Source organism: Erinaceus europaeus, chromosome 1 (assembly GCF_950295315.1).
Source record: "Erinaceus europaeus chromosome 1, mEriEur2.1, whole genome shotgun sequence".
NCBI lineage: Eukaryota > Metazoa > Chordata > Mammalia > Eulipotyphla > Erinaceidae > Erinaceus > Erinaceus europaeus.
The window spans coordinates 161,179,832-161,202,840 of NC_080162.1; the positions used below are offsets into that span (position 1 = coordinate 161,179,832).

The 23,009-nt window shown below is 40.2% G+C and overlaps 1 protein-coding gene across 2 annotated transcripts in view; it reads left to right on the top strand.

The window, feature by feature from the left end:
• The window catches only part of CDH17 (cadherin 17), an 84,547-nt gene that overhangs the window by 22,905 nt on the left and 38,633 nt on the right, over window positions 1–23,009 (top strand). For both annotated transcript variants that reach the window (XM_060198981.1, XM_007537234.3), the window contains exons 2-3: window positions 12,631–12,701; window positions 21,501–21,599. In XM_060198981.1, coding sequence (XP_060054964.1) covers window positions 12,654–12,701; window positions 21,501–21,599 — 147 coding nt within the window. In that variant the 5' untranslated portion in view covers window positions 12,631–12,653. The remainder of the gene's footprint in view (window positions 1–12,630; window positions 12,702–21,500; window positions 21,600–23,009) is intronic.

The window sequence follows — 23,009 nt, forward strand, 5'->3', positions numbered from 1 at the left end:
TATTTTATAATTCAAAAGCATTAATCCTTTTTTTCTTTTTGTCAATAAAATAGTTGATTGACTTTAAAATTTTCCTTTAAGATTTGCCTACCACTTGGCTTTCAGCTAAAAATTCACACCTGTATGTTGAGTTACTTGTAAACCTGGAGATCTGGTTTCTAGAAATTCCCTGTTTTTCCACAGATTAATGGGAGAAATGATACAAATATCTAAGAATGTTTTAAACTCCTATGGAAGAGAGGGAAACTTGGTTAAGCTTTGAGTTGGTCCTTGTAATGATGTGGGCATAGCATATGGAATAACTGAATAAAGTCCCATCTGAGGTCACCTCTATCCTGGGGGGGGGGGGAAGGAGAGGACTGCCTTTGTTAGCCAATTTGAGAATTCCTGGGTGTATCCCTGTCATGTTTGTACTGCCTTAATCAATAGGAGTGTACTGTCTCAGCTCTGCAGGCATCAAGTCCAAAATCAAGTTTTGTTTGTTAACTAGGTTTGTTCTTTCCAATGACCACCAGGATCAGTTTCCAGTTTCTCCCATGGGTTTGTCGATGGCCATCTCCCCGCTGTGTCTCTTCATACTATCTGTTCCTCATATCCATTTCTATGTCCAAATTTACTTTTCTATAAGGAAGTCAGTCAGTCATGATGGATTAGGACCCAGCCTTTGAGCTCATTCTAACTTTCTTACCTCCAAGCCAGCAAAGCTGTGCAGTGGAACTGTGCTGTGTCCTTAACTTTGTGTCCTCTGTAAAGACCTTCTCTCCAAATAAGACTGCATTTTAAAATCAATCTTTTTTTTTTTTTTTTGCCTCAAGGATTATCGCTGGGGCTTGGTGCCAGCACTATGAATCCACTGCTCCTGGTGGACATTATATATATATATATATATATATATATATACATATATATATATATATATATATATGTATATATATATATATAATTTTTTTTTTGAAAGGGAAGAGAGAAATTGAGCAGAGTGGGGGAGATAGAAAGATACATGCAGACTTGCTTCAACACTTATGAAGTGTCCCCCTGCAGGTGGGGAGCAGGAGGTTCAATCTAAATCCTTGTACTTAGTACTATGTGCATTTAACCTGGTGCACCACTGCTGGGCCCCCAAAATCAATTATTTTTTTATTGCCACCAGGATTACTGCTGGGGCTCAGTGCCTGTACTATAAATCCACTGCTTCTAATGACCACTTTTTTTTTTTTAAATTTGGTAGAACAAAGATATATTGGGAAGAGAGGGAGAGATTGGGATAAAGAGAGACAAACAGATACCTACAACACTGCTTCACTACTTGTGAAACGTCCTTCCTGCAGGTGGGGACTAGGGACTTAAACCCAGAACCTTGAACATGGTAATGTGTGTTCAACTGGGTACTTCAGAGTTAGAATTCCAACATATTTTTTTAAAGAGATGTTGAGTGATACTACATGTCTCAATATGAGACCATTCTTTCAAAGAGAATAGTAAATGGACAGGTATACAGGTGTGGAGTTAGGTGGGTAGTGTGACTAATGGATAGTCTTTTAATTTCTTTGGCCCTTATTTTTTTTTCTTAATTTTTTTTTTAGTAATTAAATATTGATTTACAAGGTTGTAAGATATTAGTGGTACAATTCCACACAATTCCCACCACCAGAGTCCTGTGTCCCATCCCCTCCATTGGACACTTATTGTTCATCCCTATGAGAGTATGGACCAAAACTCTTTATGGAGCACAGAAGGTGGGAGTTCTGGCTTCTGTAATTGCTTCTTCACTGAACATGGTAGGTAGATCCATACCCGTAGCCTGTTTCTATCTTTCCCTAGTGGAATAGTGCTCTGGAGAAGTGAGGTTCCAGTAAGGACTGGTAAGGTTATCTTCCCAGAGAAGTAAGATGGAATCATAGTAGCATCTGCAATTTGGTAGCTGCAGTGTAGTAAGATGGAAAGTAGGACAAATTGCTGAATAAATAGAAATCATAAAGAAGGAATAGAGCAAATTATCTTTTATTTTTTAAATTTTATTTATTTATTATTGGTTATAAACAGAGAGAAATTGAGAGATGAGGGGAAAATAAAGAGGGAGAGAGACATCTGTAACCCTGCTTTACCACTCATAAAGTTTTCCACTGCAGGTGGAGACCAGGGGCTTGAACCCGGGTCCTTGCACATTAAAGTGTGTGCACTTAACTGGGTTTATCACCACCTGGCCCTGACCCTACTCTTTGCATCTTGATTTCTTAAATGATCCAATTTAACTTTAATACTCTTATTAGTAAGTAATATTTTATAAATTAAACTACACAGATGTAGTTTCTACATTTTTTTTATTCTGTTCTCCCTAACCTCTTCTTAGGTTTCTAAGCTGAATATGGGCCCCAGATCAGATTAGATGAGATCAAATCGATGGGGTTTACAGTCAACAATATTTATACACCTTTCCCATATTTGGGAGTTACTCTCCTCCCTGATCCAGCTTTCTGGTTGTTTTTCCAGGCATGACATCATCTCCCCAGACAATAATATGGGTCACCTGCATATCAGACATCAGGTTTAAGAAAAAAAAAAAAAAACCTAGTATAGTCATAGGCTCTTTGGAATGTAAAACAAGACCACTAACTATCTACAGAAGAATTAGGAGGCTCCCCAGTTCTTCATCAGAACTATTCCAGCCTCTAGGTTCATGATTAGCCAACAATTTGTTTGGCTTTATATGTTAACTCTTTTTTCAGCCACCAGGTTCTGGATGCTAACATGATGCCAACTGCACTTCCTTGGGCAGAGGGCCCCACCAATGTGTCCTGAAGCTCCAATTCCCCAGAACACTAACCCCCACTGGGGAAAGAGAGAGACAGGCTGGGAGTATGGATCGACCTGAAAAATGCCCATGTTCAGTGGGGAAACAATTACAGAAGCCAGGCCTTCCACCTTCTGCACCCCATAATGATCCTGGGTCCATACTCCCAGAGGGATAAAGAATAAGAAAGCTATCAGGGGGAGGAGATGGGATACAGAGTTCTGGTGGTGGGAATTGTGTGGAGTTGTACCTCTCTTATCCTATGGTTTTTGTTAGTGTTTCCTTTTTATAAATAAAAGTAAAAATAAAGGAGTGTGAGTAGGGTGGACTTGTAGAGAGAAATGTCCTTCGGGCTAGAAATCTAGAAGTCAGAGAAGCTCCCTCTGAGGAAGTGGGCTTGCTGTCTGGGCTCCCTGAAGGCAGACCTTCCTTTTGTTGTCCTAGGCCTTCAGAGTCTCCATGTGATATTGGGGCTCAATATGTGGAACGTAATGAATCTATATGAACTTGAAGACTGAAAAGGCAACCAAACAGTTTGGTTGCCTTTTCAGTCTTCAAGTTCATATAGATTCATTACGTTCCACATATGAGCAAAACCATTCAGTAATTGTCTTTTACTTATTTACTTATCTTAATAAGTGTAATCACCTTTAGTTCCATTCATTATATCTCAAGGATGTAGTATCATCCTTTTTTTCTATTGCAGGGTAGTATTTCCCTGAATATATGTCCCATAACTTCTTTATTCAGTCATCTGTCAGTGGGCTTTTAGGTTGTTTCCACGCCTTGGCAACTGTGATTAAAACAGCAATGAACATGAGGGCCATTGTCCGTCTCTTTGAATTGGCTTCATATCCTTTGAATATATGCCTACGAGTGTTATTGCTGGATAATAAGGTATTTTCATTTTTATTCATTGCATTTTGATCCTTAAATAAATTTTAATAATACCTGTCTCATAGGGTTCTTATAAGATGTCAAATGTGATAATTCATAAAGAAGTCTCAGCACTGTGTATGTAACAAAATGTCTTCAGTAAGTTTTAGCTATCTTTTTGTTATCCCGTTTGGACCCAGATTCAGGGTGTGGAAGGATTTCAGGGCTTTGTGCACTGAAGTCAATTAAATGAAGCTTTAAGACCTAAGCTGCAAGGCCAGCAGTACCAATTTCATGTTTATAAGTGGTCCATGGTTAAAGCAAATGGTGATTGCTTTTCAAAATCTTCTACCCCATCCCCCCACAAAAAAAGCCTTTGACTTGTGTTGCTAAGGATGTGTGTGGTCTCTAAGATTGTTGCCATAGAAACCATCTAACTTCAGTCTTTGTCCCTGAGAGAAAACCTTAAAAATAGCAAAAATTCCAAGCAGATCAACTATGCAGGAAGTTCAGATAAAATGTCACTGGATGATCTGGAGATCAAATGGTGTTTGTGAGGGAATACTGTTTCCAAGTAGTGTTTGTGAGGAAATCTATCAGATGCATATGACTTGGTGGTTCTAGACAATTTCAGTGGTAAACTATGCTTTCCCTCCAGCACCATTAAGATAAAGGAGGTGACCTCTCCAGAGCCCTACCCTTTTAGGGAAAGATAGAAGCAGTCTGGAGTTATAGATCGACCTGTCCACATCCATGTCCAGCAGAGAAGCAATTACAGAACCAGACCTTCCACCTTCTGCAGTCCAAAAAGAATTTTGATTCATATTCCCAGAGGGACAAAAAATAGGAAATTCCTAATGGAGGAGATGGGACATAGAACTCTTTGGAATTGTATCTCTGTTATCTCAAATCTTGCTAATCATTATTAAATCACTATAAAATTTTCAAAATATATAAAGGAGATGATTGATATTTGTTAGTGGAATTATGTCAATGAAAATGAAGACAACAAGTAAGACTTGTTTTTGAGGCCAAAGCCCCTCTGGCATAATCCTATTATATAGTTTGCTTCTAATCATTTAGATGAAGGTGTTTCCTTGTTGAGTTAGTTTGGCTGTGAGAATATTGCTGTGAAAGTCACTCAGTATTCTCACTGTTGGGGCTGCCCAAACCTGGGGATTGTAAAGGGAAAAGTTCTAGAAGGCAAATGTTTGAAGTTTGAAGCAAACACGGGTTTCAGAGTAAATTTTTAGTTGACAAATACTGTCAGCAGTATTAACTCATTCATAAAGGAAAGATGATTCATTGGGCAAAAAACCATGCATGACTGAGTTTGGAGTATGGCACCAAAGTAAGAAAGCAGAAGTACACTAGAGTTTGCAGTGAGTACCTCCCTAATACTTCCTCTCCACTTTTCCAAGCTTTGGGTCCAGGATTGCTCAACAATTTGTTTGGCTTTGTATGTTAACTCTCTTTTCAGTCACCAGGTTCCAGATGCCATCAGGATGCCGGCCAGACTTCCCTGGATTGAAGACCCCACCAATATGTCCTGGAGCTCCGCTTCCCCAGAGACCCACCCTACTAGGGAAAGAGAGAGGCAGACTGGGAGTATGGACCAACCAGTCAACGCCCATGTTCAGCGGGGAAGCAATTACAGAAGCCAGACCTTCTACCTTCTGCAACCCTCAATGACCCTGGGTCCATGCTCCCAGAGGGATAGAGAATAGGAAAGCTATCAGGGGAGGGGGTGGGATATGGAGATTGGGCGGTGGGAATTGTGTGGAGTTGTACCCCTCCTACCCTATGGTTTTGTTAATTAATCCTTTCTTAAATAAAAAAAAAAAAAATAATAATAATTAAAAAAAAAAAAACCATGCATGAGGCCCTGGGTTTGAGCCCCAATATCACATGGAGACTCTGAAGGCCTAGGACAACAAAAGGAAGGTCTGCCTTCAGGGAGCCCAGACAGCAAGCCCACTTCCTCAGAGGGAGCTTCTCTGATTTCTAGATTTCTAGCCCGAAGGACATTTCTCTCTACAAGTCCACCCTACTCACACTCCTTTATTTTTACTTTTATTTATAAAAAGGAAACACTAACAAAAACCATAGGATAAGAGAGGTACAACTCCACACAATTCCCACCACCAGAACTCTGTATCCCATCTCCTCCCCCTGATAGCTTTCTTATTCTTTATCCCTCTGGGAGTATGGACCCAGGATCATTATGGGGTGCAGAAGGTGGAAGGCCTGGCTTCTGTAATTGTTTCCCCACTGAACATGGGCATTTTTCAGGTCGATCCATACTCCCAGCCTGTCTCTCTCTTTCCCCAGTGGGGGTTAGTGTTCTGGGGAATTGGAGCTTCAGGACACATTGGTGGGGCCCTCTGCCCAAGGAAGTGCAGTTGGCATCATGTTAGCATCCAGAACCTGGTGGCTGAAAAAAGAGTTAACATATAAAGCCAAACAAATTGTTGGCTAATCATGAACCTAGAGGCTGGAATAGTTCTGATGAAGAACTGGGGAGCCTCCTAATTCTTCTGTAGATAGTTAGTGGTCTTGTTTTACATTCCAAAGAGCCTATGACTATACTAGTTTTTTTTTTTTTTTTCTTAAACCTGATGTCTGATATGCAGGTGACCCATATTATTGTCTGGGGAGATGATGTCATGCCTGGAAAAACAACCAGAAAGCTGGATCAGGGAGGAGAGTAACTCCCAAATATGGGAAAGGTGTATAAATATTGTTGACTGTAAACCCCATCGATTTGATCTCATCTAATCTGATCTGGGGCCCATATTCAGCTTAGAAACCTATGTGACCTCTACATCCCTGTAGATCTGAACTCACATTCTGTGGTCATGAGTAGGAATGTTCCCAATTTCAAGGCCCATCTTCCTCAGGTGGAACATAGAGTATGTTGTCCAGCCTCCCTTCAGAGGATGGAACATTTTCTACTGTTGTTGATCCATGTTGGGGGCAAGGTCCTATGGGGTCCCACAAAGGGGTCTATTGTGTTGTTTCTGATAGAGATGACCAGTAACAATGGAGAGAGGGATCTATTCAAGGTCTAGTCCCATCATGTCTGTTTGGGAATCTCAGAACTCCTCGACCAGGGCCCCAGCTGATGGGGTGGCCTGATAGTGACTAAAGAATCATCGTTAAAGTATGCCAGTCTCTTGCCCTTAATCAGCTTTTGCAGTCCTTTCTTTGATAAGGTTAGCTTTGTAGTGACTGAGGGAAATATAATAGGAAGTAGGTGAGGAGGGTATCAGTATTTAAGTCTAAGTAGACACTATTTCATTAGGAACTTTATGGTTTCTTTTTAGGTCTTTCTACTTGCTTGCTGCTTATACTGACTCACTGCAGACTATTGTGCACTTTTGCTTTCAGGTATATATTTTGCCCTAATTTATGGATACATGTGAACATATGCCCTATCTCATGGGACCTGGTCTATATCTAGGTTTTGGGACTTTGTTAAGAAGTGAACCACCTGAAATGGAATTAGAGTATCCTATGAGAAAGGAAAGGTCTCACCTGAGTAATAAGGCTGAAGGGTTGACATTCCATGCCTGATGTCTCTGGACAGTCTGAAGTGAAGCATGCTGAGGTGGTACTCATTGCATTGATTAGGCTGGGATCAGCAGATGCAGTATCAGTTGGTATGAATTGAGAAGCATGCAGGAAAGTGAGCCCCACCCTAGAGGTTCCAGGACTGGAGGAAATATAGGCTCTATAGAGGAAGTGGGAGGTTCCTGCTGTCTTAGGGTTTAAGAAGGCAATAGGTAGTTATTGCTGTAATCAAATTATTTGGCATTTGGGTTAACTTTGAAAACCAGATTCCAGATGATAACAAGATGTCAACCAGATTTCCCTGGGCAGAAGACCCCACCAATGTGTCCTAGAGCCCTGCTTCCCCAGAGCCCTGCCTCACTAGGGAAAGAGAGAGACAGGCTGGGAGTATGGATCGACCTGTTAACATCCAAGGTTTGAATCTGGCCCCCATCACACTGAAGGAAACTTCAGTACTATGTTTTTTTTCTCTCTCTCTTTGCCTTTCTCTATTTAAAAATAAATAAATAAATAATCCCATAAACCAGTAGATATACATCACTTCTTGAACTGATTTTGTTTAGCATTTTTTTTTTCATTTTCCAAGGACATAAACTAAATGATAAGGCAAATAGAAATAAAAGCCTTATTTTAGTTTATACAAACAGACCAGGGGGAAGGAAGAAGATGATAAGAGGGCTTTGAACTCAAGCTCCATCAGGACCAGGAGAGAAAGGAGGAAAAAGAGGAACATTTTGATGTAGTAATAGGTTATATGTGGCTTGGAGGGAAAGAGAGGACTGGACCTGGAAGAAAAAGGGAGTAACTATGTAGAAATGTAGACAGATAGTTATAGAGATGATGGTTAGCCCATGTCTACAACCTTAGGAGAACTGCTGTGGTTTGCAATAGAGGGATTGGGGATGCAGAACTCTGGAGGTGGGAACAGTATGAAATTATACCCCTGCTGACGTGTAATTTTGTACATCAATATTAAGTCACCAATAAAATTAAAAAATAAATAAAAGTACTTATATCTACAAAAAAGACATATCTCACCTGATAGAGCACATGCCTTGCAATGTGTGAGACACTGGGTTTGAGCATGAGCACCTCATGAGAGCACCATGGACAGCACTGTGGATGCTCCATGACCGCAGAATGGTGTCAAAGCATCTCTCTATCTCTGGATTGTTTTTCTTTCCATGCAGGCGTTTTTAAAATTATCTTTATTATTGGATAGAGACAGCCAAAAATCAAGAGGGAAGGGGGTGATAGAGAGGGAGAGAGACACCTGTATCACTGCTTCACCACTTTTCCTCTGCAGGTGGGGACGAGTGCCTCACACCTGGGTCCTTGCACATTGTGTCATGTGCTTAACCAGGCGTGCCACCACCCAGCCCCTCTTCTATGTCTCCTCTTCTTTTTTTAATCTCTTAACATAGGATCAGTGAAATTGTTCACTTGGATAATGTACTTTTTTGCCATGTATGTGATCCAGGTTTAAGCCCAGCCACCCACTGCTTTGAAGACTTGAGTGCTGTGGTGTTGGTCTCTATTTGTCTATCTATCTGACTGTCTGTCTGTCTATCTATCTATCTATCACAGAGATCAGAGGGTATATCCAGTAGAGCATACACATTATAATGTGTAAACACCCAAGTTCAGTCCCCCAGCCCCCATCTGCAGGGTGGGAAACTTCACAAGTGAAGTAGTGATACAGGTGTTCCTCTCTGTGTGTGTCTCTCCCTCTCCATTTCCTCTCAATTTCTGTCTTAATTTATAAATAAAAATGTTTAAAAATAAGAATAATTAAAATAAATAAATAAATAAGTAGGCACAGACTGAATTTGGAGTAGGGCACCAAAGAAAAAACCCTAGGTGGAGGGTGAGGGTAAATGAATGTTCAGCTTCATGGGGTGGGGGGGAGGGGATGGGACATAGTCTTTGGTGGTGGGAATGGTGTTTATGTACATACACACACACACACACACACACACACAAACACACACACACACACACACAGCACAGAAGGCCACTCAGTGGGATCACATGTGTTTAGACCAAAGTCTAAACACAACCCAAGTTCATCCCCCAGTACAGCTTTAGAAAAATAATAGTGTTAGGGATTGCCCCAGGAACTTGCACAAGTGTAATACCACTGAGCTGCCTCCTAACCTAATTTTTATTCTTGAGTTTGAGAGGAGACACCAAAGCACCATTCTAGCTAGAGATCGCTTATCAAAGGATAAATAAGTACAACTATTTGGTAAAATAGAAGTAGTAGTGGTAGAAATGGGAGACTTTCAATCCAACTTTATTAAGCAAATATTGAGTGTACAGTGACTTTGGGATGGGCCTTGTGCCAGGCAGGGAGAGCAGCAAATGCTGAAGCATTGAGACAAGAAAGCTCAGGGTGCAGAGTCCATACCAGTTACTGGGTGTGGAAAGGGAGTGGGAGATAAGACTGGCAGAGTAGGCAGGGACAGACATTGGACAGAGCTGGAATGCTGAAATGTTTGACTAGAAAGGCCCTTAATGTGTCATCAGTTATCAGTATTTTACTTCTCTTTTTTTAAAAGTTTTTATAAAAAAATATTTATTTTATTTTCCCTTTTGTTGCCCTTGTTGTTTAACACTGTTGTGGTTATTGATGTTGTTGTTGGATAGGACAGAGAGAAATGGAGAGAGGAGAGGGATACAGAAAGGGGGAGAGAGAGACAGACACCTGCAGACCTGCTTCACTGCCTGGGAAGCGACTCCCCTGCAGGTGGGGAGCCGGGGGCTCGAACCACAATCCTTGTGCTAGTCCTTGTGCTTTGCGCCACCTGCGCTTAACCCGCTGTGCCTGACTCCCAATATTTTACTTCTCTTAAGGAAATGTTGTCTTATCAATTTTTGCTAATATAAAGATTGACTGATAAACACAAATTATTCATTTATATATGCTTCAGGTTGGAATAGGTAGAATCTGAGGTGATTATTTCTGTAGGTTTTCAAGCCAGGTAACCAGTCAAAAGCAGTAGAAACATGTCTTTCATACTAGACATGCAACAAATCCAAGACAGTGTTTGACTATATTGATCAAGTCAGTTTTGCTACAAAAACTAATTTTCAAGCATCCAAAGAATTCATGGATTTTACTCTTCTGAAGGTTTTACAAAATGTGTGTGTATTTATTTACTTATTTATGAGAACCAGAGCATCACTCTGGCACAGACAGTGCTGGGGATTAAGCTTAGGACCTCAGGCATGCTTGAGAGTCTAACACTTTATTCACTGCACCACATCCCTACTTACTATTCTGAAGGGTTTTAATTTGGACTATTCTTTGAAAATTGCTGTATAATTTCTAGGATAAGTTGCTTAACTTATATACCATGTTTAAAAATATATACACAGTTTATATATATCTACACTTATATCTGTGTCTGCATCTCTTTCTCTCTCTCTCTCTCTTTCTTTCTTTCTTTCTTTCTTTCTCTGTGTAGCTATCACACTATGTAAGTTATAATACAAAGACATACTGGGCTTTGGCAAGTTTCATTAAAAGTTCAGCAATATCATTTCCTAACTGTGCACCCATAAGCAAACTGCTAAACTTTGAGCCTCAGTTTCCTCATATATGAAATGGGAGTAGTAGTTTCTGTCTCATAATGTTTATAAGACACTAATAAGAGCACACATTTATTGTTGAGTAACTGCATTGTATTCTCCATGTGAGGAAGTTGAGGCACTGGGAGACTGAGTAGCAGACCCATGAACTCAGAGAATAAAAGAGGTTTCCACAGAGAACTGGGTATCTAATCCAGACTGACGTAGAGTTCATCTCCTATACCTTTCTACTATTTGCCAAAGCCCTTCCATGAATCCAACACAGAGGTGGTGCTTCATAGGTGTTTGTCACCATCTATTCTCCAGGAAATTTGTGGAGCTAAGATGTGAAAAGTACTTTTGCATCTTAAAGGTACAAAGTTAAGTTAACCAGATGTAAAGTGTTTAAAATTTTAAGGATCTAAATGTTCAGGTAGAGTTTTAACTACCATTTTTTATGCTGGTTATATTAGTAATAAATAACCAGACCAACGAGAACATTTTAATAAGTAAAAAAAAAAAAAAAGGTTAAAATGTCAACCAAGATCACCCATACTTTAAGTTTTTCTAATATATATATGATAGAAACACAGAAACTGAGAAGGGAGAGAGAAATGTACCTGTAGCACTATTTCACCTCTTGTGAATCTTTATATATAGATATGTATGATAGAAATATATGATAGATATATGATATCTTTATGATATCTATATGATATATATGATATATTTATGATATCTATATATCTATATGATAGATATATGATATATATATATGGTAGAAACAGAGAAACTGAGAAAGGGGCGAGAGTGAGAGAGAGTAAGGTACCTGTAGCACTATTTCACCTCTTGTGAAACTTTCTCCCTGTAAGTGGGGAACTAGGCTTGAATCCTGGTCCTTGTGCACTGTACAGTGTATGCTCTACCAGGAGAACCATGGACCCTCATTCATACTTTGTAGAGATAATAAAATGATCAGGATTTTAGTGAAATTAGTGCCCTCTTCACACTCTTGGTTCCATTCTTCTTTCCTTCCTTCCTTCTACAAGTACAATACTACAGTAGGCAACAACTCTGCTTTATAGGCCATATGGACCATTTATTTCAGATCTTAAAATCAGTTAGTCCTGATGTGTCTAAGAATGTGTTAGAGCTTTGTGAAATGTAAAGTCACAAAGAGGAAAGGAAAGAATATTAAAGTGACTAAGAATTGAGTTTAGCTTCTTAACTTGGTTGCTTTTGGTATTGTAATGAAGTTTATATTTTTCCTGGGTGTATGGCATAGTTAGCAACAGTGTTTACAACACTAAAGAGGTGACTGGTGAAGTCTTTGACAAACTATAGAAATGATTTCTGAAAGTATAGTCTTTGGTGTGAGATATCTGAATGGAGGATTAGAAACACCTTTGAATTCTTTCTATTTGAGAAATCTCGTATGTTTTTGGCTTTGAGTCAAAACTACTAAAATCTTAGTATATGGTTATCCTGGCATTTGCAAAATCATATCTTTCGCATACTTATAAGAATAAAATCTATACTTACTGGTTAAGAATCTTAAATGAAACTTGTTATGAAGAGAATGAGTTAAAGAAATCAAAGTTACCAGGAACTTATTTGGGAATATTTGTGCTTTACTGTGGATGAGACATGGTGAAGTTTCTGGAAGAATGCACTGTTCTAGACAGGAAAGGATGACTTTAAGGGATCCCATTCTGCTAGATTTATAACTAGGATCATCCAGTGATTCTCTTTGATTGTAAAGGCATGATTTCACAGAGACTGGACACTAATCACTTGTATCTCTGGCTTATTCACAGGCACTTGAATAAAGGAAACCACAATGACTCCGGCCCAGCTGCACTGCTTGTGTCTCGTTACACTTTATCTGGTAAGAGAAGAGGATGGTTTTGACTTTTATTTACTTATTTCCTGCCACCCTTTAACTGCACAACAGGCCAACAATGGCTATCATCCATTATACTATGAAAATTAAATTGTGTCCTGGAGCTCTGATTCCCTAGAACCTCACCCCACAAGGGAAAGAGAGAGAGAGGCTGGGAGTATGGATCGACCTGCCAAGGCCCATGTTCAATTACAGAAGCCAGACCTTCCACCTTCTGCATCCCACAATGACCTGGGTCCATACTCCCAGAGGGCTAAAGAATAGGAAAGCTATCAGGGGAGGGGATGGGATACAGAGTTCTGGTTGTGGGAATTGTGTGGAGTTATACCCCTCTTATCCTATGGTTTTGTCAGTGTTTCTTTTTTATAAATAAAAAAGACAAGATTATAGAAAAAAAGAGCAAATATGTATAAATCTAGGTAGATATAGAAATAATAGTCAACTAATATCTGATTTTTCCAATGGAAGGAGAAGGAATATGGACACAGAACTCTTATGGTGGGAAAGGTGTGGAATTATATCCCTGTTACCTTATAATTTTATAAATCAGTATTAAATAACTAATAAAAAATAAAAGACAGGAAAAAATTAAATTGACATGAGGAAAAGACAGTTAACCCAGAGGTGACATATTTTAATGAAAAGACTACAGATCCCAAATTTGTCCTTCAGTCAGAGGATGCATATTTCTCCTCAGCTCTTAGAAGTCTATGCACGTAAGGCAATGTTGAAAACAAATTTACTTCAGGGGAGTGAAAGTTGTAGCGATACATGTATTAATCTGTGTTCCTTAAGTCTGAGCTTTCTATATATGTATATGTGTTTGTGTATATGTGTATGTATATATTCATATGTATTTGTCTCTTTGATTATGAAAAAAAAAACATTTGTTTAGCTACCAGGGCTTTGCTTGGGCTTCCACCTATATGATTCTATCACTCCTGTTGGATACTTTTTCCAGATAGAGAGTGAAGGCAGAGGGAGAGAGAGAAGGAGAGATGTCACAACACTGCTTTACCACTTATAAAGCTTCCCCTTTTGTGCAGTGCTCCTACATGATGACTGGGCACCTGAATGCAGGTTCTGGCACCTAGTAAAGTGTGTGCTCTACTGAGTGAGCCATCTCCTAGACCTTTACCATGAAACATTATTCTCCACTACTAGAAAAATAATTTTCTCTGTTTCCAAATCTGCTCTGCTCTGTACTCTTCATACATGATGTGAAGTTTTCTGGTTGAATTTGTCTTTTGTCATTTAAGCTAACTCTCATGACTGTCAAACTTCTAGAAGGGGGAGCTGGAAAAAAACCCCAGGGAAACTCACACCTAGATCTCAGATGGAGACTAGTGCTATCTCCTTTTATTCCTGAGGCTCAGAAAGGCCAAACACTTGACTAAATTGTGGAGAAAGTTTTTAGGGAAACTTTTGCTTTCCCCTTATACTCCCCAAATCTTAGTGCCTTTCTTCTGGGACCTCAAAATAACACATCAAGTGTCAAATCTCAGAGAACCCTTTAGAGTCTACAGAGTTAACAGTAGTTACTGAGTGAACTAGCTTGTGAGTTTTACCACAATATCAACTTAGCAGAGCTTTCCTCCTGAGAGGGAAAGCTATGACTCATATCTTATGAATAATGTACTTCCTCACAAATTGAGGTTGTGATCTTTATTCCCTGGACAGTCCTTAGATGAGGTCCATCACCCTTTCTTCTTCATCCACTCTCAAATGCTGATTGATACCTAAATTGTGTTAGGGTAACAGCCAAGTTAAAACTTAGATTAGGGGGGAGTTGGGCGGTAGTGCAGCTGGTTAAGCGCACGTGGTGCAAAGCGCAAGGACCAGCAAGGACCAGCGTGAGGATCCCAGCTGGAGCCCCCAGATCCCCACCTGTGGGGGAGTTGCTTCACAAGCGGTGAAGCAGGTCTGCAGGTATCTGTCTTTCTCTCCCCCTCTTTGTCTTTCCCTCCTCTCTCCATTGCTGTCTGTCCTATCCAACAACAACAGCATCAATAACTACAACAATAAAACAAGGGAAACAAAAGAAAATAAATATTAAAAAAATATATATATATATATATATATATATATATATATATATATATATAATAAACCTAGATTAGAACTTGGAATGACCACTTTTCAGTGATAGCAACTTGGGTGAGTGATTGAGTTTTGAAAGAAATGGAATGAACAAGGATGGATTTATATGAAGAAGTAACAGTTAATCTTTTTCTCAGAGAGGAAAAAGATTCTGTTGTCACCGTTTTATATTCAGAGACTCATTTTCCTCTTGTCTGAGAAGTACTATAAGCTTGTTTTCCCCCCCTGGGAAAAGAAAATAAGTGTGCCTTCTCTCTCCTCTTACTCCAGTGGAATTCTACCTCAAGTATGAAATACTCCCCAAACTAGCAATGGCAGCAAGACCCTTGCCCAGGAAATAGGCAGAAGCACAACTGCCTTTGAGTGCTACCTGTGACGGAGGGATTTTAGGGGTGTTAGAGTGGAACCACCTCTCCTTCCTGCTTTCATCCACTCCTATTCCCCAAACCCTCTCCTATGAAGACTGCAATTTCAGCTGGAGCTCCTTACCTTTGACATCAAGTTTTATTCAGGAGAGGTAGCAATTTAAACTGGGACCCAGCCATTTGTTCCATACTGTGAATGGATTTCCTGTTCTGTTCCCTTTTTATTTATGCCAGAACTTTGCTGGAGCTTTGTGTCTACAGAGTTCCATCATTTTAGGCAGACTGGTATTTTTTCCAAATAGAGGGTGAAAGATAGGAATTGAGACAGAGAGAAGGGAGAGAACCACTACAGCACTACATTACCTCTCTTAAAGCTTACCCTCTGCGTGGTATTCCTATGTGGTAGCTGAGGGCTCAAGCCTGGGTCCTTGCACATGGTAAAGGGTGCACTCTACCAGGTGAGCTATCTCATAGCCTCCTCCTGGCTTTTTTTTCTCTTTCCTGAGAGTTGTTTTATAAAAGGGGATGAGAAAGACTACATGTGCATATTGCCGATCAATTGAAGACCCAGCAAATAAGCTAGAGTTAGTATAAATGCAGAATAAGGTGATCAAAAGATACCCCTTGTTTGTAGAGTTTTGTCTGGCACTCTCCTTTTACCAGAAGGAGGAAGAGTTTGCCATAAATGGTATGTAATCAGTAAGAGAATTCTTGCCCAAAAGCACAATGAGATAGCTGCCAGGCAGGTAGTCTGGTTATCATGAGAGTTCTTTGCTGACTCAGGAGGCAGTGTCACAAGGTGACTGAGAATTGGGATACGGTGGTCCAGCAGAGCTGACTACACTTCACTGTCACAGTAGATGCTATGGTAGTCACTCATAGCCCTGAGAGACTCAGTGTCTTTTTTCTCTGCTGTGGGTTTCTCTAGGAAGACTTTCCTGCTATGGTTGAGGGGGGGGGTCAGAAAAAGGTCTCTGGTCTCATAGCTTCAATACAGGAAACATTTGGACATGCCAAGTCCATTATCTTCCCATCATCTGAGCTCTCTGTGCAAAATGGCGGGTGTTATTTCATCCTCAACTCTACATCAGCTCTCTGGTCCGCCCCCAAGTTGTATCAAATCCTGGTAGGGTGGCTTGATGATTCAGAAAGGTGTGATGATTCAGCATCTCCACATACATTTTGAAATCTTTATAGCCCATGTCATCAGGTTAATGAACAGGAAAAGAGATTCATTAGTCCTGATAGAAGATCCCAACTTTGAACCTTGTAACTGAGCTGTCACCCCTTTTCCTGAGAGGTGAGCCAGATTGTCCATGTAGAAAAAAAAAAGCAGTTTCATTTGTGAGATTTGTTAGATGGATGGAGTTTCCCATGCATGCTGTCAGTTGATGCACTGGGCTGATCACCTGCAACATTGACTGCTTGCTTTAGTAAGATGTTTACTGATAAGCAACTGTCCCTCAACAAGCCCCATCTTTGTCCAGGACCAAGCATGGTGGCACCTGGACACAGTTCTCATACCTCACCTTCTAGAAATACCAGTGAAATTGCAATAGCTATGGGCATGAAATAAAGGAACAGTTCCCAGAGAAAGATGAATGTAGAAAGGAAGAGACGGGCCAGTCCCTATAAAGTTGTTTCAGTGAATGGTGCTTTTAGTTATAAGTAACAGGAATGCATTGGATCGACCTTCTCGTGGTGCATCCCGTGAGTACCCATTCATTGGGAAACTGACGATCCTTCCTAGCTGACTGAATCCACATGGATCCCAGTCACTTTCAAAGCCAGCAACAAGCAGCTCCTGACAGCTTTCAACTTAACCTGTTGACTGGCTACAGAAGAAGGGCAAACGCTAGAAGAAGAAGTAACAGGAAGTTCCACTTTGGAGGCTTCCAATACAGTGAGTCCTCACTGAGTGAAATACTTATTTATCAGGCACTCAGAGTTACAACCAACTCTCTAACCTGTAGGTATTGTGGTGACAGATGAAAACTTTGGTCATGGACAATGGTAGAGTAGCTGCTCTACTTCAAACACCTCATCTCTTATCATTCCAATCAGTTTCCACTTTTTTCTTGAAGTTGGAAGGTAGACACTAGACTATGACAAGGATGGGGCTTGTTGTGGGACAGTTGCTTATCAATAAACAGCTTACTAAAACATGCAGTCAGTGTTGCAGTTTTTCTCCTATTTATAAATTTTTCTAATATTTAGTATTTAAAACTTTTTTATTATCTTTATTTATTTGATAGAGACAGCCAGAAATTGAGAGGGAAGGGTGAGATAGAAAGGGAGAGAGACAGAGAGAGACACCTGCAGCCCTACTTCACCTCTCGTGAAGCTTTCCCCCTGCAAGTGGGACCAGGGGCTTGAACCTGGGTGCTTGCAGACTGTAATGTGAGTGCTTAACCAGGTGCACCACCACCTGGCCCCCATTTTCCTAATATTTGTACATTCACTTTGCACCCCATAGTATAATTCACTCCCTCTATTTTTTATGACAGTGAAAATATAAACTACATTACTAAATATACATTTTACAATGTTTTAAATGTTGTAAGTGATGCAAAGGTGACATGAAAGTACCTAACGATGCTTGACAGACCCATTACCCAGTAAATGATTCCCAGAATACTGGTAAGGAATAGTATCTCATTTACTGACAATTTATATTGTAGACCAGTTTTCAGAAAGGTGCTTGGTCACTAGGTTTGGATTACCTGTGATTAGGGTTTATTTTCTTCAGATGACAAGAAGCCCCAGGATTGGCCGTCTATGGTAGCCTAACAGTTCCCTGATGTTATCAGAAATGTTGGCTTCTCTCCTTGCTCTGCCATCTTTTAAGCTGGTTTGTCCCCTCACAGCTTCATGATGGTGAATTACAGGTATAAAGATCCATTGTTCTGAGCAAGACCAACAGGAAAGGAAGAAGGGCAATTCCAGCCATGCTTGCCCTTTTGTTTCAGAAACTCTAGCTCACTTGGTTATCCCTGTAGCTGCAAGGGAGTCTGGGACAGCCTACTTGGCTTTCACAGGCAGAGAAGGGTCAAGTCTGGCAGCAGCTAATCTATAGTTCTGAGGGAGAGAATACCAGGTTTCAAAGACCCATGTACTATCATTTGTTACTCTTCTTTTACCATATAACAGGTATCATCTTAGTTTTCATTGATCCCAGGGATCCAGTAAAGACTTTTCCCCACTCTCATGCCATACATCAGACAAGAGACTAATCACCAAAATATACAAAGAGCTCAGCAAACTTAACAAAAAAGCAAATGACCCCATCCAAAAATGGGCAGAGGATATGAACAGAATATTCACTATAGAAGAGATCCAAAAGTCTAACAAATACATGAAAAATTGCTCCAGGTCGCTGATTGTCAGAGAAATGCAAATAAAGACAACACTGAGATACCTCCTCACCCCTATGAGAATGGCATCCATCAAAAAGGACAGCAGCAACAAATGCTGGAGAGGCTGTGGGGGCAAAGGAACCCTGCACTGCTGGTGGGAATATTTAACTTTTTAAGGAACTGAAAAGCAATTCTCTTTTTAAAAAATATATCTTATTTATCTTAATTTAATGAGAGACAGACAGACAGATTCAGGAAGGTATAGAGGAACCAGAGCACTGCTCAGTTCTGATTTATGGTGGTGCTGGGGATTGAACCTGGGACCTCAGAGTCTTAGTCATGAAAGTCTTTTGCATGACCATTGTGCTATCTCACCAGCCCCTGAAAAGCAATTCTCTATAGCAAAAGAATTATTTTACATTTTCACTAGCATTGAGTGTTTCTGATTTCTCTACATTCCTTTCAATGATGATTTATCTTTTAAAGATAATTATGGTGAGCCTAGTGTGTGTGAAGTGACTAATGATGTTGAATATTTTTATGTGCTTTTTGGCTGTTGGTACATTTTTTAAAGAAATATTTACTCAGATCCTTCACCTATTTTTTAAATTGAGTTATTTGTCTTTTTATTTGGTGCAAACTCTTTATATTCTACAAGTTCCTTACTAAGACAACTTGCTTATCTCAGAGAAATGGAAAACAAATTCTCTTCTTCCTAGAACTGTTTTGGTTTTACCTTTTCAGCTAAAACAAACACCCCAAGCCAAAGCATTTGTTTGTTATTAATAGTGATTTACAAAATTGTAAGGCTACCAGTATAATTCCACACTACACCCACCACCAGAGTTCTGTATTCCCACCCCCCAGTGATAATCGCCATAGTTCACACAAAAATTTAGAGACAGTTTGTTTGCTTCTGCTATTGTTTACTTGTTTGTTTGGCAAATTCATGTATTTGGTTTTTTATATTACATGCATGAGTGACCCCATCAGGTCATCCATCTTTTCATTTCTTTACTTATCTAACTAAACACAATCACCTTTAGTTATATCCATTTTGTCCCAAAATACACATTATCTTTTTTGATTGCAGAGTAGTATTCAATGGAGTATATAGCCCATGGCTTCTTTATCTAGTTTTCTGCCAATAGGTGTTTAGGCTGCTTCCACTCTTGGGCTATTGTGAATAATGCAGGTAGAAACCACTCACTTTCCATACTATACTTCTGATTTTCTTGATTCCATCCTGATTTCCATCACTAGTAAGGGGGGAGAGGAGACAGGAATAGGGTGCTAAGTACTATCTCTCCATGAATAAATTTATAGCTGGCTCTCTGTGTCTTCCAGCACCCAACTGCTTTACCTTGAGTTTCTTTTCAGAGATACTATAATGGTGAGAGACTATCTACTGGCAGGGCGGCTGTTGAGTGTTTGTCCCTTTCTCCTTAGTTAAGACCCTTGCACATTCAAAATGCAGATGACTATTTTGGCTCCTCCTGGTGGTTTGTAGTGATTGAGAGGACTAGTCCTGGAGTTGGATGTCCAAATTCAGCTTCCATATGAGCAAATGACTCAACTCTCTGTATCTCTGTCTCATTGCCTGTAAAGTGGAGCTAACAGCAATAATAATTTACCCCTATACGGTTGTCAGGATTTACTGTGCTAAAGTTAGGGTGTGGTACATTATATTGTAGCAATGGCAAACCTTTTCTGTTTCTTACTGTCATGGATCACCTACTACTGGTCCAATCTGGATCGGGGCAGCGACTGCTTATCAAGTTCACAGTCTTGGGTTTTAGAACTGATGTGGAGATACTGTTTGAAATAAACATTGTCTACTTTCATTCTTCCCTCTATATGATATAAATTATTAATCATATGTCAAAACAAAGCTTTTCTTAGAATTTAAAATTATGTTCAAATGTGACTTAACATTTGCCATGCAAGTTTTTGTCTAAGTGATACTGTGCAAAACACATCCATATGTTCTCCTCTGGTCCAATAAATTCAGTTACACTAGTGGTGATGGTGGCCTCCAGAATGCTAAGCATCTGCCATGGATTTCCTTATACACTAGTGGGAGTGGATAGAGGTGTTCTAAGAAGTTGGTATAGGAGCTGGGTGGTGGCGCACCTGGTTGAGCGCACATGTTACAGTGTGCAAGGACCCGAGTTGGAGACCCTGGTTCCCACCTGCAGAGGGAAAGCTTCACAAGTGGTGAAGCAGTGATGCAGGTCTGTCTTCTGTCTGTCTGTCTGTCTGTCTGTCTGTCTGTCTCTCTCTCTCTCTCTATATATATATATATCCCTTTCCTCTCAATTTCTCGCTACCTCTATAAAATAAATAAAGATAAAAATTAAGAAAAAAGAAGTTGGCATAAAAATCATGTAGTTGACAACCAGACTTCCCTGGACAGACAACCCCACCAATATGTCCTGGAGCTCCGATTCCCTAGAACCCTGCCCCCCTGGGAGTATGGATCGACCTGTCAATGCCCATGTTCAGCGGGGAAGCAATTACAGAAGCCAGACCTTCCACCTTCTTCACCCCACAATGACCTTGGGTCCATACTCCCAGAGAGATAAAGAATAGGAAAACTATCAAGGGAGGGAATGGGAGACAGAATTCTGGTGGTGGGAATTGTGTGGAGTTGTACCCCTCTTATCCTATGTCTTTGTCAGTGTTTCCTTTTTATAAATAAGTAATAATAAAAAAAGAAAAAATCATGTAGCATCTAGAATGAGTGGCAGTATGGGAAAATCATAGCTTTCCTTGGATCTGAGTGTGTGCTATTAACCTTAACCACTTGAAGATTTTATTCTGGCAAGTGCTTAACCTTGTATCAATTTTGTCAGAATCTTATATTTTACTTATCAGTCCTAGATGTCATAATAAAACCAGGAAGTGGCACATGCATGTGCATAACAGATAGTGATATTAATTTTCTCTTTCTTTTTTGACAGACAACTGGATATGGTGAAGATGGGAAGTTTAGTGGACCCTTAAAAGCAATGACATTTTCTATCTTTGAAGGTCAAGAACCAAGTCAAGTCATATTCCAGGTAGTGACTACTCTTATTCACTGTCATCTTGACTTTATAGGCTTGCACAATGTACTTTACACCTTTGCCTACTGTATAGTGTGGAGTAGAGGTTCAGGAAGTGGTACAGTGGATAAAGTATTGGACTTTCAAGCATCAGGTCTTGAATACGATCCTCAGCATTACATGTGCCAGAATAATGTTCTGTTTTTTTCCTCCTCCTCCTCCTTTCTCATTAATAAATAAAATATCTAAAAATAAATAAACTGGAAGCCTGAAAAACCTTGCCATCAAGAAGGATTTCAGAAACTAAGTTAAAGAGAAATGGGTGGGGGTTGGATGTTGGTTCATTAGTTAAACACACAGGATACACAATATCCAAGGACCCAGGTTTAAGTCCTTGCTCCCCACCTGGAGGGGAGAAGCTTCACAAGCTGTGAAGAAGTGCTTGATACAGGGTATCTTTTATTCTTTTCCACTCTCTCCTCTTTCCCTTTGGATTTTTATTAAAAGAGAGTATTATCAGTATTATAATCTTCAGTATTATTAGGTGGTTTAACTGGCATCCTTGTTGAGGATCCCTCAGCTGTGTCTGGGTGGGTGCTCCCATTCCAGAGCAGGAAGTCTCATGTAGGCTCTGTCCTTCCCTCTGGGCAGGAAGGGAACATGCCCCAGAGTATGGTGGCATCTGATTAGGGGCCTGTCTGTTCAATGAGCTTATTGCCTGAGGCGTTGGAGATGTGGGTTCTCTGCGGTGGTGCTGGGATGGTGTTTATCTGTTCAAAGCTCTGTTTGCTTCTTGGAAGCCACCCTTAGCTCCTCACCCATAGATTCACCAAGGCATATTTGGAAGAAGTCTTCTCCTTTGGTATATTAAAGAGAAATATCAGCTTGAATGGTGGGAGAGACTTTGGCTACAAAAGGGACTGGAAGAATCCTGGAAATGTAAGGGAAGGGGAGGAAAACATAATATTGCTTTCATTGGAATTCTCTGCTTAACCTTGGAGTTGTGGAGGGTGCTTTAATCGCCTTCTGGGAGGAGGTGCTCATGGCTTCTCTGCCCCAACACACAGTGGAGGGTTGCTAAATTGTGTCTAACTGTATGTATTACTCTAACTGCTGAGGATTTCTTTTGTGGGGTAGTTCCCACCCATAGGAGAGGCCCCCAAAGGTGTGTTTCCCCTCTTTATTTCATTAAGTTAGTGCAGAAGGGCCTCAGAGCATGTGCTATCAAGGGTACACACACTCTCCATCCCTCCCACCTATTGGGTGTTCCAGGTACCATACTGCTCTAGTTGGAGGTCAGGCCATGGGGGAATGGTTAGTGCTTTGAGGAATGGAGAATGAAATTAGGACAGTAATGGGTAAACAGGAAAGGTTTTATAGTGGGACTAGGAGATACTTTACTAGGTAGTATGCATACTGCTATGT